General features: G+C 43.5%; 1 protein-coding gene across 1 annotated transcript in view; it reads left to right on the forward strand.

Moving 5' to 3' along the window:
• The first annotated feature begins 775 nt into the window (after window positions 1-775).
• Window positions 776-16,284, forward strand: part of LOC149459263 (matrix metalloproteinase-18-like) — a 281,041-nt gene continuing 265,532 nt past the window's right edge. Inside the window, exon 1 of the mRNA XM_089681507.1 lies at window positions 776-1,009. Coding sequence (XP_089537633.1) covers window positions 797-1,009 — 213 coding nt within the window. The 5' untranslated portion in view covers window positions 776-796. The remainder of the gene's footprint in view (window positions 1,010-16,284) is intronic.

The raw sequence follows: 16,284 nt of genomic DNA on the forward strand, positions 1-16,284 counted from the left end.
ATAGGCAAAAGAGATGGTGAGCCACCACTAGTATAAGTTGCATCCAAGTAATTGGCTATAGATGAGGCAAGTCAAACCATGTGTCAGAAGACCAAGAGACAAATGCAAGATGGATGCTTATTAAATAGGGCCTTATGGGTGGTTTAGTAATGGGGAATAAATGAGTGCACCTGTGTCCCAGATCTAGAGTGGCAGCTGAAGCAGCCAATAACTGCTTGCTTTATAGCAGATGCATAAAAACAAAATATAATGCTCACCAGATGATCAGACTGATGCACAAACAGCCTGTGAATCAGAAAACTGAGAGACAAATGTAAAATGGATGCTCATTAAATAGAGCTATATATAATGGTTTAATTGGGGAATAATTAGTGCAACTGTGTCCCAGGTCTGGAATGGCGGCTGAAGCAGGCAAAGATGCCAGGTGTCACCATATGGCCACCCCAGCGTCCATGAGGGAAAAATCCCCGGCCTCTGCTGCCAACCCCTGCCAGGATGGAAATGGCATAGAGGCGCCTCGTCCTTTTCATTTTTGATATGAGGCCAGTATTAAAAAAAAAAAATGGAAAATCGTCCAATATTCCATTCTTAAGAAAGTGATAGACCGGACACCTGAAAGGCAGTAATTATTAGTTGGACCTTTCTTCTTTCTGATAATTTTTCTTTATTCGATCTTTTGGAATTCTTCTTTTTGCATTTTTGTGGGGACACAGGGCATGTTTGAACAGAGTTAATGTATAGCTAGGCTACGAACATATAATCCTGAGAGGCAGTTTGAAAGACCATCAGTGGAAGAATGGCTAAACAGTTATTGCCATTACAATCAATCTGCATTGTACTTTTGATCTTGCCATTTGGGTTCTTGAGACCAATTTCCAAAGATACTGGAAATGAAGATAGCAGAGAAACCTTATCATCAGAAACCAATACAGTATCCATTCTGCAGCCTCGTGGGAGGAAACTGGAGGTGCCTGCCGAGATATCCACTGAACAATTTAAATTAGCAGCGGTATGTGCTTAATCATAAACTTGATGTGATAGTAAGTGAGTTAAAAGAGAAAACATATATTTGTATGAATAGAAGATATTAGAAATCATTTAAAATTGTCCACATCACATAAATACATACTAATGCATCTTTTTTCATATTAGATCAAAAATCAAATTGAATGTGCTATATATAATTTAATACTGTAACTAAGATAGAAAGTATATAGGGAAGTCATTTTTTATTGAATATATCTTCTGTAAAATGTGTAATTACTGCTAAAAAACTAGGAAAATATAAGGGTAATTTGCAATAACGTTTTTGTTTTGTAAATTCTTAAATGATATTAGAAATGTATACACTTTTCCAGAATGGTCCATTGTTCCTTGATTGACTCACTGTCTGATGAGCTGGGTAAGTTCTTTTTTTCCAGGGCATTTTTGGGCACAATGTCACTTTTGCCAATATCTATCCACCCAACACTGGTCGATTCAGCTTTCTGGAAAACTGTTCGTTTCGGCTTTCTGGAAAGCTGTTTTGAGAGGCTGTCAGAATTTGCAGAGAGCTTCTCAACTGTAGGGTTGGACTTGACATACCTTTGGATCTTTTCGTAGCTATCTCTAAGAGTACCTCTCACTGAGGAGGCTTAAAAAACTGCATTTGTCAGAACACTTAGTGGACATCTGATTTGATCAGATCATACATAATGGTATGCAAGATTACAAATTTTACTCTCTGCCACAGGAATCATATTCACGTCTGGATTATTTCTAAATCCACCAATCGGCACTGGCGCTCATTAAGTCTGTGAAAATCGGTCACAGGGTTGTTTCTGACCATGCCCATTCTACTTACCATTATGCTGGGAGAACGGTCACAGCGGAGCCTGGAGACTGTATGAGAGCCTCATTCAAAATCACTATATGTACAAGAACTGGAGAGAGACTTAAGACAGTACTTTGTGACTAATGCATCTCCTGAAATGTCATCTCAGGTCCTGTGCGAGTTGCACAAGTGTGGGGTTCTAAGGAAGGTTGGGGACCCAAGATAAAAGAGAGAAGCAAGCTGAGGTGAAATCCTTGGGGGTCCGAAATATGGCACTAGAAAGCCTACATAAAACGTCTCTTGCAGCTCAGGCCGCAACTGACTTGAAAATTCTGAGGTAAAATTACAATCTATAATGATGTCAAAGGTAAAGTATAAATTGCTATATACTAGAAGATTCTACTATGAATTTGGAAGCAAAACAGGCCATCTCTTGGCAAGATCTCAGAGGGAAGACCACCTGGTCATATATTTTTTGCATATTCTCACCCAATGGCAGTAAGATGTATAATTCTTCGGAAATAGCTAACTGCTTCTTAGATTATTAAGGTAAACTGTATCATTTGACATCCAGGGAGAGTCAGTATATGTCTAGCTTCCAAAAAATTGAGGCTTTTTTTGTCCAGTGTATGCCTCAGCTCGCCACACAGGCTAGGGTAGATCTGGAATTTCCCATTACAAAGGAGGAAATGATGAAGGCCTTCTTAAACCAGGCCAAGTGCCTGGCCCTTATGGTCTTTTGTTAGTGTACCTTTTTGGACCTTCTTTCCTCTCACTGTTTGGGAATGCCTTTCCCCCGTGATTCCCTCCGTGCCCATATTTCACTTATCCCCAGGGATGGTAAGGACACGTTGCATTGTGCAAATTATTGCCTAATATCTCTTTCTGTTGATTAAAAAATTTTCACTAAAAGTTTTTAAATTGACGTCGTCACCCTATTCATGGGATTGAGTGGACTTTACACCCTCCAGAGAAGCCAAAGGTAATACTGTTAGGGTTTTGAATCTTCTCCACTTGGCCTGGTCGAAAGACATTCCAATGCAGTTGATTTCTAGCAGATTTAGAAAAGGGTTTTGACCGGGTTGAATGGGAACTTCTGAAGGGTGTGCTTCGACATATCAGTCTTGGGGATAATATCTGCACGTGGATAAACTCACTTTACACACATCTATCTGCAGTTGTCAAAGTTCTATCTCTATTTACTTTACTTTCAGCAGCAGCAGAGGGGGGTGCCCCTTCTCCCCTTTAATTTTCATTCTCTCATTGGAAGCATTTCTATATCACCATAGAACACACCCAGATATCAGGTGTTTAGAGTGTGAAGACTTGGCTTATGCTGATGACCTGGTCTTTATTGTCACCTGAAACTATTACCCATTGTGGTACACGAACTGCAGCAATATATGGCACTTTCAAACTATAAAATAAATGTGGGTAGGGCCAAAGATTTCAATGTGGATGTCCCTCAAACCAGTTTCAACAGTATTCCAGCTAAAATCAAATATTTGGTGGTCTACATTAGACCATCCAACAGAGATAATTTAAAGAAAAAATTTCCACCTTCACCACTGGCAATGAGTCAATCTAAGGCTAAGTTCAAACTTGCAAAACAATCTAATGTTGACACTAACACGAACCAACACACCTATAATGTTAAAACGAGTTTTTGATATATTTAACATGCACCTCAGACATGCTCCAAGTGATTTTTTTTTTTATTAGCATCAACTGTTTATTTTTCACTTCACTGATATTTGATAAATGCTTGTCAAATGTGCTGTAAACTCTACATGTGCATTTACGGTGTGTTACCATAGACTTGGAAGGTGACAAGCTTCAGACTCTCTGTCAGGGCTGGAGCGGTGGTCAGGCAGGCCTTATGGTAAGGTCACGCACCGACTGGCGACAGCCTCTGGTGACCCCCAGACCGGAGTCCCTCAGGGCGCGAAGTCTAAGCCCCAGGCTGCCCTTCACCAGGGCCCCTGATGGTGGGGATGGACTTGACGCAGCCTGAGACCAGGTCGCGACCCCCGAGTAATTCCAGCTGCGGTACAGCTGCCACCAATGGCGTATAGCGGGTAGGGGCCAAATGGAAAGACGTATAGCGTGGTCGGACAGGCCGGGTCGATAACAGCGGAACAGACAGTACAAGACGGTAGGCAAGAATACTCAGGTCACAGGCCGGGTTCAGCAACGGGAGGTCAGGTAATGGAATAAAGCAGAGAATGGTCAGAACGGGCCAAGGGTCAGAGCAAGAGGAGTCTTTGTCAAAGCTGAGTCGGTTTCCAGGAGAGCAACAAGAGCTGAACAAGAGCTTGCTGCAATGCAACATACAGGACACGAATGCAAAGAACGACTGCAACCGACAGACTTAAATGTGAGATGCCGCACCCTCCTGGGAGGAGCTGCAGAGGACTGAGAGCATAAAGAATCCCACAATGCTTAGCAGACACCCAAGATGGATGCCAGCACATGGAGCTGCACAGACCCTGAGGAAAGGCAGGACCTTGACACTCTTCCAGACTCAATATGTAGCTTAATTTTTGCTGTAGAGAGATGCAAAACAATGCAATTGCTACATCTTTTTCAAATGTGAATAGTTATGTTCGCTACCCCTAATATCAATTGTAGGCAGCTTTGCTAGGCAAAAATGTGTCTCAAATGCCTGTTTCTAATGCAATGGCATGTGAATGGGGCATGAAAAATCCTTTACATGGTTAGGTACAAACAATAAATCAAATATTTATATTCTTGCTAGACTTTTGTATCTCTCCCAATTTATGTTCTCAAGACCTTCCTCCCAATGCTTTTCACACTTTAGGCCTTACCTCACCACTAACCAATGTCCAATATTAAAGGAGGAGTATGGCCAAAGCTTTTTTGGCTATACCTCACCTAAGGATCAAAGGAGTGCAGTTTGTTCTGCACTCCCTGTGACACGGTTTCAGTTGCCGTCACTCAGCTGGTCCAGGCTCTGGAAAGATCCCGACCATATAGTTGGGATTCACCCAGAAGCCTAAGTGGCAGCTGGCACAGCCTCTCAGCATGCCTCTGAGCCTGAGTAAGCCCTTCCCGTTCCCTCCACAGTCCAGTGCTCTAGTGAGCACTGGAGTGGCACAGTGGAGAGTCAGTGACTGAGAGTCTCTGGCTCTCTGCTCACTGATGACTGAGAGCTGAAGACTGAGTGATGGTCTTTGATCGCTCAGTTCTCAGTCTTAGAAGCAGTGAGGGAACGATACTGCATCCACCTAGCTGAGTATAATTTTTTTTTTTCTACAGATCCCCATACTTCTCTTTTAAAATTAAATCTATGATAACCCCTCCATTGTAATACTGGCAGGTTCTCCAAATCAAACACTTTCTTTCCGTTATCAAGTCTCGTACTGTTACTTTGTAGCCATGCTCCCTTATTCAGACCCACTGTGCTGACGTCTTTCCCTTACAAAATGCTTTGTCTCCCTCCTATAACCTCCTTTCATGTCTACTTGAAGAGTATGTCTGCCCTTTCTCAGTAGTATATCCCATTTTTTGCACTTAAGTCAGCCATTTCAAACAGATTCCAGGAGGCTGGGTATAAACTTTTGAACACCTTTGAACAAAATGTTCCCTACCACTTCATTGATGAGTTAGAGATGTCAGCGGGACAAGTCACATTTTTTGGAATTGCCCATTAATACAGCCATTTTGAGAAAATGTCAGAAAGTAGCATCTGAACTTAGTGTTGTACACATTGAGAGACGCTTCTTTTACATTTAACTCTGATTCCTAAGAGTTGCTAGTAATTGTTCTTTGTTCATTAAATCAATGTGGTCAGAGTCTGTATGCCTTAAAAGTGGAAATGCACTGAGCCCCCCTTGATGGGACAAAGAGGGGCAGCACTGGAAAACAAGGTACTATTGGAATACTTTCCAATTCTCATAGAATTACTGCTCTTAAAATGCTCAACGAACTCTACATTTCACACTCAGTGGTAACTTAGTGGGTTTTTCACCCTTTCCTCTTCTTCTGTACCTTTTTTTCCCTATCCCCTTCCTTCCCCCCACATACAACTTACAAGCAGATATCAATTAGGTTTAACTGGGCAACTACAGAATGTGGCAAATGAGGTTTAATGTTGATAAATGTAAACTCATGAACTTGGGGGCTAAGAATATTCATGCATCATACATACTAGAGGAAGTACAACTGGGTGAATCAATGGTGGAGAAGGATGTCGGTGTTCTAGTAGATCATAAGCTTAATAATGGCATGCTATCCCAAGCTGCAGTTCCCATAGTGAGCAAAATCCTTTTTGTATAGACGAGAGAGAGAGAGAGAAAGATATATTATTTTGCCCCTGTACAAATCATTAGTAAGAGCTTAGTAAGAATATGCTGCATAGTTTTGGGCACAAATTCACAAAAAAAGATGTGGGGAACTGGAGAAAGTGCAGAGAAGGGCAACCATACTAATATGAGGCATGGAAGAGCTTGGCTATAAGGAAAGATTAGAGGAACTGAATTTATTCTCTATTCAGAAGAGATTAAGGTCATGACAGAGGTCAAGGGGGCACTCTTTACGACTGGAGGAAAGGAGATTTATTCTCCAAACACAGAAAGGTTTCTTCACAGAAAGAGCTGTGAAAATGTGGAATAGACTCCCTCAAGACCTGGTTCTGGCCAGCTCGGTAGATTGCTTTAAGAAAGGCCTGGATTCTTTCCTAAATGCACATAATATAACTGGATATTAACATTTATAGGTAATGTTGATCCAGGGAATATCATCTTGTGGGATCAGGAAGGCAGGAAGAAATTGTTTCCCCTGCTGGAGCAATGGTTCATGCTTTGCTGGATTTTTTTGCCTTCTTCTGGATCAACTGTGGGTATAAGATTGTGTATATAGCATTGTATTTTTTTTTTCCTTTTTATTGGTTGAACTAGATGGACTTGTGTCTTTTTTCAACCAGGCTATGTAACTATATAGACACATATATATGCTGCATATACTGTGTGTCTGTATATATTGTAACGGGGTTCGATTGACAGCGGGTGTGTGTGACCCTCTGGATGGATGCACAACACAAAAACACAGGCACAGCACAACAACAGTGGAGGTGAAAAAACAAAAATGTGCAGTTTATTTACAATATTTACAGGAAACCGTCAAACCAAAAAGAAACATCAAATCAAACCCTGGCCAACTTGGCTACTTACTGTACAATTAGCTTCCCTAGCTATCCACCAGGTACAGCCTGATACTATACCTAGTCCTGGTTAGTTGGAGGCTTAGCCACAGAGGCTTTTGTCTCACTGCACACAGATAATATGTTGCTCCCAAGTCACTTCAGGCATGGATCTAGTTCCAGGATGGAGCAAATCCCTAAGCAGCTTGGGCAGTTTTATCAAGGCCTTAATGAGCCCACTACCTTCCACTGGGCTCATTACCTCAGTGCTGAAGGGCTCAGCACTTCCCCCTAGTGAAACAATTCCCCATAGAGTCTAAACCTTGGACAAATGTATCGTCCATCCAGGACGCAACCAGGTGATTTCACCTGCCTACTATCACATACCCCCCTCTTGTTTCAACCTTGGGGTTGTAACACCAGTAGCCAGGCAGGCATGAACCCAGGATAAAGCATCCACATTCCCCATCTGAACTCCAGGGTGATGCTTTACCGTGAAGGTAAATTCGTGTAGGGCCAGAAACCACCTATTTACCCTTCTAGTGGTCTCTTTATTTTGAGCCATCCACTTTAAGGGAGCATGATCCGTGATCAGGTCAAAATGTCTGCCTAGCATATAGTACCGCAGGGAATCTAGAGCCCACTTTACTGCTAAACACTCTTTCTGAATCGTGGCGTAATTTTCCTCGTGAGATTTTAGCTTTCTGCTGAGGTAGATTACAGGGTGCTCCTCCCCCTTCCAAACCTGAGACAACACTGCTCCTAAGCCAACATTGGATGCATCTGTCTGGACCACAAAGTCTTTTTAAAAGTCTGGTGAGTATAGCACTGGCTGGCTACATAAGGCCCTTTTTAAAGACTGGAAGGCTGCTTCAGCCTCTGGGGACCACTTATCCATGACCGACTCCTTTCCTTTTGTAAGGTTGGTTAGGGGCACTGTCAGAGTAGCAAAATGGGGGATAAATCACCGATAGTAGCCAGCAATTTCTAGAAAAGCCCATACCTGCTTCTTGTTGTTTGGGCGTGGCCAACTCTGTATCACTTCAACTTTGTTTATCTGAGGTTTTATTACCCCCTCTCCCAATAGTGTACCCCAGGTACCTGGCCTCTTCCTGTCCAATAGTACACTTCTTTGGGTTGGCCGTAAACCCAGCTTTCTGTATTGAGTCTAGTACAGCCTGAACTTTTGGTAAATGTGAGGCCCAATCTGCGCTATGGATAATCACATCGTCCAGGTAAGATGCAGCATACTTCTGATGAGGGCGAAGAATTTGATCCATTTTGAGCTGAAAGGTGGCCGGTGCATTCTGTAACCCAAACGGCATTCTTCTATACTGGAATGACCCTTCTGGGGTTACAAATGCAGTCTTCTCCTTTGCTGACTTAGCTAAGGGAATCTGCAAATATCCTTTAGTCAAATCGAGCGTCGTCATGTACCGGGCTGCTCCCAGTCGGTCGATTAATTCATCTATCCTCGGCATGGGGTAGGTGTCAAACTTTGTAACTTTATTTAACTGTCAGACATCGTTACAAAATCGCCAGCTCCCATCCGGTTTGGGCACCAACACCATGGGGCTGGATCAGTCACTCTGGGACTCCTCTATCACCCCCAAATCCAGCATTCTCTGCACTTCCCCATGTATCGCCTCCCGACGGGCCTCTGGGATTCTGTAGGGTTTTAGTTTTACTCTTTCACCCAGTGGGGTGATAATGTCATGCTCCACCCCAGAGGTTTGTCCCGGCAGCTCAGAAAAAACGTCTGTGTTGCGGAGCACAAACTCTTTAACTTCCTGTTGTTGAGTGGTAGATAGCGTGACTGCTATTTCGACCTCCGGAACCAAGCAGTCAGATGGCGCTGGAGACAAAGCCTCTGCAACTAGGGATTCCCTGTCCCTCCAGGCCTTCAACAGATTAATGTGGTAGATCTGTTCAGGCTTTCGCCTTCCTGGTTGTCTGACCCTGTAATTCACCTCGCTCACTCTCTCAATTACCTCGTATGGGCCATGCCAATTGGCCAGGAATTTGCTTTCAACCATAGGGATTAGCACTAGCACTCTATCTCCTTCAGCAAATGACCTGGTTCTGGGCCCCCCAATTGTACACCCTCTGCTGCACTAACTGCGCTTGGGCCAAATGTTCCTTTACGATCGGCATTATCTGGGCAATTCTATCCTGCATTTGGGCGACGTGCTCAATCACACTCTGGTGGGGAGACCCCCAAGGATGTGTCCATGACCCAACTCCAACACTAACTTCCTGTAAGGTCTGGGCACCACCAGTTGCTCAAGGGTTTCTTCCGCCCCTTGAGCGACTCGATAGAGTAGGTCCCTTTCCACAAGGAAGTACGGATAAGCACAAGTTTTCTCTGGGCTCACTAGTTCGCCATCTAGTTTTACCACATTTTCCTGTGCTTTTATCAGTGTGGGGTCTTTCAACTGTTCGGTGGCAAAATTTTCCCTATGAACCTCTAAGTCCGAAAACTCAACAGCCGGCAGGTTTTCGTCTGAAGAAGCAGGCTCCTCCCCAGTTCCTTGGGTCTCCCCGGCTAGTACCGACAAGGGGAACTTGGGAGAGACCTCACCACACTCAGATGATTTCCGGGATTCACCTTCCTGGTCTGAAGGGGAGACAGTGGGGGGGGGGGGGGGAGGGGGTCAGGACAATCCCAGAGTTCCCAGAATTTTGGAAAATCTCTCCCCACAATGGCATCATGTGGTAAGTGAGGCACCAATCCTACAGGATGAGACAGGTTACCTTTGGGGGTCTCAAAAAACACGTTTGCCACTATATACTCCCTGGTGTCCCCATGCACACAAATAACAGCCAACTTTTTATACCCAGAGACCTCTGTAGTGACTATCACCTCTCTTATCAAGGTTAACAGGCTACCTGAATCCAGCAACACAACAACATTATTTCCATTAACAGTCATTTTACACAAATGTTTCTCGGTTCCCTGGCTGGCAGTGCATACCACTGTCGCAAACAGCGACTGACGTTTGTCCATCAGAAAGTCACACTGCATAGGCTCATTCACCACTGGGCAATTGGCTGCAATATGTCCCTCTTGCCGGCAGCTGTAACAAATAACCTTTTTCGCCGCCTCTTGCGGCTTTGACCTTCCTGGCCGCTCTTGCCAGACATTGGGTAATACTCCCACCCTCACCCCTTGGAATCATCTTACCCGCTGCTGGGGATGGTCTGGTCTTAGGGTGGAAAGTCCTTGAGTCTCTGGAAGAGGAGGTCAGGTTCTCCGTAGCCAAGTATCTCTCCACTAGATCCACAAGCTTGTCTGCTGTCTCTGGGTCTCCATGACTGACCCACTTTTGAATGGCATTAGGCAGAGACCTTAGGAACCAATCCATAACGACACGTTCCACAATTTTTGGGGCAGTCAAAGTCTCTGGCTGCAGCCACTTCCTGCTCAAGTGAATGAGATCATACATCTGTGACCTGGGAGGTTTCCCAAGCTGAAAAGTCCAATTATGCACACTCTGAGCACGGACAGCGAGGGTAACACCCAATTGTGCCAAAATTTCCGCTTTCAGCACATCATAGTCTTTGGCTTGGTCCGGCTCCAGGTCATAAAAAGCTTTTTGCGACTGCCCAGTTATTAGGGGGGCCATCAATCCAGCCCACTGTTCCTTAGGCCACTTTTCCCTTTCAGCAGTCCTTTCAAATGTGGTTAGAAACACCTCAGGATCATCATCTCCAGTCATTTTTGGCAATAAACGGCCCACAAAAATGATGGTGTTTTACCAGAATCATCACCAGCCTCAGTCTGCTGCCTCTGCTGGAGCTGCTTCAATACAGCCTCAATTTGTTGCTGGTGTCTCTGGTCCTGTTGCACCAGCAATTCCCTATGGTGGGCCTCCGCTTGTTCCAAGGCTTTCTGCTGGGCTGCAATGCTCTGCTGGAAAGTTGCATTTGCCTGTTGTTGATTGGCATTTGCCTGTTGTTGATTGGCATTCGCCAGAGCCAACTGTCTTATTATCTCCTCCATGCTGGCCTTTAGTTACCACGAACTGCCCATGGTCCTCCACCATATGTAACGGGGTTCGCTTGGCAGCGTGTGTGTGTGACCCCCTGGATGGGTGCACAACACAAAAACACAGGCACAGCACAACAACAGTGGAGATGAAAAAACAAAAAGGTATAGTTTATTTACAATATTTACAGGAAACCGTCAAACCAAAAAGAAACATCAAATCAAACCCTGGTCAACTTGGCTACTTACTGTACAATTAGCTTCCCTAGCTATCCACCAGGTACAGCCTGATACTATACCTAGTCCCTGTTAGTTAGAGGCTTAGCCACACAGGCTTTTGTCTCACTGCACACAGATAATATGTTGCTCCCCAGTCAGTTCAGGCACGGATCTGGTTCCAGGATGGAGCAACTCCCTAAGCAGCTTGGGAAGTTTCATCAAGGCCTTAATGAGCCCACTACCTTCAGCTGGGCTCATTACCTCAGTGCTGAAGGACTCAGCACTTCCCCCTAGTGGATCAAATCCCCATAGAGTCTAAACCTTGGACAAATGTATTGTCCATCCGGGACGCAACCAGGTGACTTCACCTGCCTACTGTCACAATATATATATATACACATATACATACAGTTGCAAGAAAAATATGTGAACCCCTTGGGATTACGTGGCGTTTTGCATGAATTGGGCATAAAATGTGCTCTGAACATCATCTAAGTCACAACAATAGAAGAACACAGTCTGCTGAATATAATACTACACAAACATTAGATGTTGCCATGGTTTAATTGCACATAACATGTAAACATTCACAGTGCAGGGAGGAAAAAGTATGTGAGGCCCTAGCTTAATGACTTCTCTCAGAGCTAACTGGAGCCAGGAGTGAGCCAACCTTGACTCCAATCAGTTTGATGATATTGGATGTGTTGCTGACAGCTGTCCTGCCCTTAAAAAACACACCCCTGTTTTGGGTTTACTGGTTTCTAGAAGCACTGTCTGATGTGAACCATGCCTCGCAGAAAAGAGCTCTCAGAAGACCTACGATCAAGAATTGTTGACTTGCATGAAGCTGGAAAGGGTTACAAAAGTATCTCCAAAAGACTTGATGTACATGTGTCCACGGTAAGACAGACTGTCTACAAATGGAGAAAGTTTAGCACTGTTGCTACTCTCCGTAGGCAGCGGTCGTCCTGTAAAAATGACTGCAAGAGCACAGCGCAGAATGCTGCATGAGGTAAAGAAGAATCCCAGAGTGTCAGCTAAAGACCTACAGAAATCTCTGGCACATGCTAACATTTTTGTTGACACATCTACAATAAGGAAAACATTAAACAAGAATGGAGTACATGGGAGGACACCACGGAGGAAGCCATTGCTGTCCAAAAAGAATATTGCAGCACGTCTGAAGTTTGCAGAAGAGCACCTGGATGTTCCACAGCACTACTGGCAAAATATACTGTGGACAGATGAAACCAAGATTGAGTTGTTTGGGAAAAACACACAACACTATGTGTGGAGAAAAAAAGGTACTGCACACCAACATCAAAACCTCATCCCCACTGTAAAACATGGTGGAGGGAGCATCATGGTTTGGGGCTGCTTTGCTGCCCCAGGGCCTGGACGGATTGTTGTCATTGATGGGAAAATGAATTCCAGAGTTTATCAAGATATTTTGAAGGAAAATGTACGACCATCTGTTCGCCAACCGAAGCTCCGCAGAGGATGGGTGATGCAACAGGACAATGACCCAAAGCATACAAGTAATTCAACAAAACAATGGCTGCAACACCACAGAATATGCCTTCTGGTGTGGCCCAGTCAGAGTTCTGACCTCAACCCGATTGAAATGCTGTGGCATGACCTTAAGAGAGCGATTCACACCAGACATCCCAAGAATATTGCTACACTGAAACAGTTTTGTGAAGAGGAGTGGTCCAAAATTACTCCAGATCGTTGTGCAGGTCTGATCTGCAACTACAGGAAACGTTTGGTTGAGGTTATTGCTGACAAAGGAGGGTCAACCAGTTATTAAGTCCAAAGGTTCACATACTGTTTCCTCCCTGCACTGTGAATGTTTACATGTTATGTGCAATTAAACCATGGAAACATCTAATGTTTGTGTAGTATTATGTTCAGCAGACTGTGTTCTTCTATTGGGGAAAGAACAAAAAGAGGGCGCACAGGCCTAGTGCATTACCATAAAAAATGTTTAATAAAAAATAAAGTAGGTGTTGTACTCACAAACGACAATATAGTCAAGGCACTTTCATAAAAGAACAGCTGGATCAACACCGCGCTGAGTAACAGTCCGCAATAGGGAGTTTAGACATCCAAAAGGCTGACGCGTTTCGAGGACTTGCCTTTTCCTCAGAGCCAACTGACCAAATGTCTGCTCCCTCTTTTATATGCTCACTACTAGTTAAACCAAAAGGTCACATGGGCCGTCCTGGACACTCCCCTGTGCAGGTGGAGGAGTCACAGGGGCAATCGAAATAGTGTAAGTAAACACGAAAGGTCCATAAAAAACATATATATATACATATATATACATACATATATATATATATACATACATGCATAAATAGAACCATTGAAACTAGTGACAATCATAAAATCATATGAACCATAAGAAGTGTGCACAGTGGAAAATAAATAAATAAATGGAAAGTTACACATATATAAAAAATAATAAAAATCCTTCCCTGGTGATGCACTGCACTGCTCGCCTTTAAATATATGGATGGATGGATGAGTAACGCTACGAAGCTGCCTAGTGCTCTGCTTGCCATAGACAACCATGGGACATGGATTTAATATAGAGAGTAGATCTGAAACCCAGCAGAGACACTCATTAATTCATAGAGATGCAGCCTACAGGGTGTGTGCCTCTCATTCTAGTATAGACATATGATGAGACGTAGGCATGTGTGGCAATGTAGTGCACCATGGATGGATATGCATATGCAATACTATATACAAGAACAAAGGAGATAAATCACTAGTAAAACATAAATGTTGATATAAAACGTTACAAAAAACTTCTTAATATGGCTCACAAAGTTTAAATAAAATAAAATTAAATAAGTATTGTTACAATATAGTATAATATCTGGTAAAATTGGTATAGTGTATGGTATATGTGTGCATGCATAGACATGGAAGCATAAGAAATATATATATAAATATATTGGAAAAGAGAAAAAAAAAAAAAATAAATAAATAAAATAAAATTAATAATTATATAAAAAATGTACAAAAGATGTATATATGTGTTATATATAAGAACTATATAAAAATGTCAAAGGCGCTATGGAACAAGCACTTGCAGGATGAGAAAGCAGTGCTCGAAGAGAGCTCACTGGACAACATGCGTGCGCACATGTGTGTGTAACACATCCACATGAGCAACTGCTTTTTAGTAAAAAACATGTCTATACATACATACATAAACCCACACACACATATGGAAACTGAATTAAAAAATGGGTGACCAATGAATGACCCATAGACACAAGCGCATGGGAATGCGGTCATACGCAAGCGCCTAAGGGTGACACAATAAATATGAAGGGAGCAACCTAATGTGTAAGGATGCAGGGTAATGGTAGCTATACTGATGATACTATAGTAATCATAGCTGATGAAAATGAATATACCTAAAGCATACATCTGTAGTGGATGGTGTACCCACTATAGGTCACAAGGGAAATGATGGAACTAGCACTAAAGAGGGGGGGAGAGAGAGGAAAAAAAAAAGGAGGGGGTTTGGGAGAGAGACAAAAAGGATGAGAGTAGGACTCTAGGGAACATGTGCAGCTCAGCAGAAGGTACCTATGCATAACGGGGAGTCAGTGGATGACCCCATGTATCTCAAGATCTTCATTAAGCCCAGTGGGTGAGAGGGAACCCAGAGTGAAGATCCAATAGGTCTCCCTCTTACATAGTCTTTGGAATTTTCTTCCACCATCTGAATCTCCTGTGATGGATTTAATCCCAAATACTTTCATGCCTGATGGGTCACCACTGTGTGCCTCCTGAAAGTGCCGTGGTACGGAATATTTGTTTTTGCCTTTATTGCTCTCCTTGTAATTAATGATGTTACATTTGTGTTCGCCAAACCTGACCCTCAAGGGGCGCATGGTTCGGCCAACATATAGGAGGCCACAGGGACAGATGAGCCCATAGATCACAAAAGAAGTACCACAGTTGATGAACTGCTTAATCTTATATGTACGGCCATTGGTGGCAGCCACCTCTTTCTTTCTGTGGCACATGTATTTGCAGGTTCCACAATTGCTCACACCGCATTTGAAATGAGGTGTGGCCTCCTATATGTTGGGCGAACCATGTGCCCCGTGAGGGTCAGGTTTGGCGAACACAAATGTAACATCATTAATTACAAGGAGAGCAATAAAGGCAAAAACAAATATTCCGTACCACGGCACTTTCAGGAGGCACACAGTGGTGACCCATCAGGCATGAAAGTATTTGGGATTGAATCCATCACAGGAGATTCAGATGGTGGAAGAAAATTCCAAAGACTATGTAAGAGGGAGACCTATTGGATCTTCACTCTGGGTTGCCTCTCACCCACTGGGCTTAATGAAGATCTTGAGATACATGGGGTCATCCACTGACTCCCCGTTATGCATAGGTACCTTCTGCTGAGCTGCACATGTTCCCTAGAGTCCTACTCTCATCCTTTTTGTCTCTCTCCCAAACCCCCTCCTTTTTTTTTTTTCCTCTCTCCCCCCCCCTCTTTAGTGCTAGTTCCATCATTTCCCTTGTGACCTATAGTGGGTACACCATCCACTACAGATGTATGCTTTAGATATATTCATTTTCATCAGCTATGATTACTATAGTATCATCAGTATAGCTACCATTACCCTGCATCCTTACACATTAGGTTGCTCACTTCATATTTATTGTGTCACCCTTAGGCGCTTGCGTATGACCGCATTCCCATGCGCTTGTGTCTATGGGTCATTCATTGGTCACCCATTTTTTAATTCAGTTTCCATATGTGTGTGTGGGTTTATGTACCGTATTTGCCGGCGTATAAGACGACTGGGCGTATAAGACGACCCCCCTACTTTTCCTGCTAAAATTTAGTGTTTGAGCTATACTCGCCGTATAAGACTACCCCTCTTCCAATGCACACCAGTGGCAGGAATAGTGCCCCATCATTGGTATCAGTGGCAGGAATAGTGCCCCATCATTGGTATCAGTGGCAGGAATAGTGCCCCATCATTAGTATCAGTGGGGGGAATAGTGCCCCATCATTGGTATCAGTGGCAGGAATAGTGCCCCATCATTAGTATC

This window comes from Staurois parvus, unplaced genomic scaffold (genome assembly GCF_062004578.1).
Source record: "Staurois parvus isolate SC_StPar_1 unplaced genomic scaffold, SC_StPar_1.0 ptg000267l, whole genome shotgun sequence".
In the NCBI taxonomy this organism is placed as follows: domain Eukaryota; kingdom Metazoa; phylum Chordata; class Amphibia; order Anura; family Ranidae; genus Staurois; species Staurois parvus.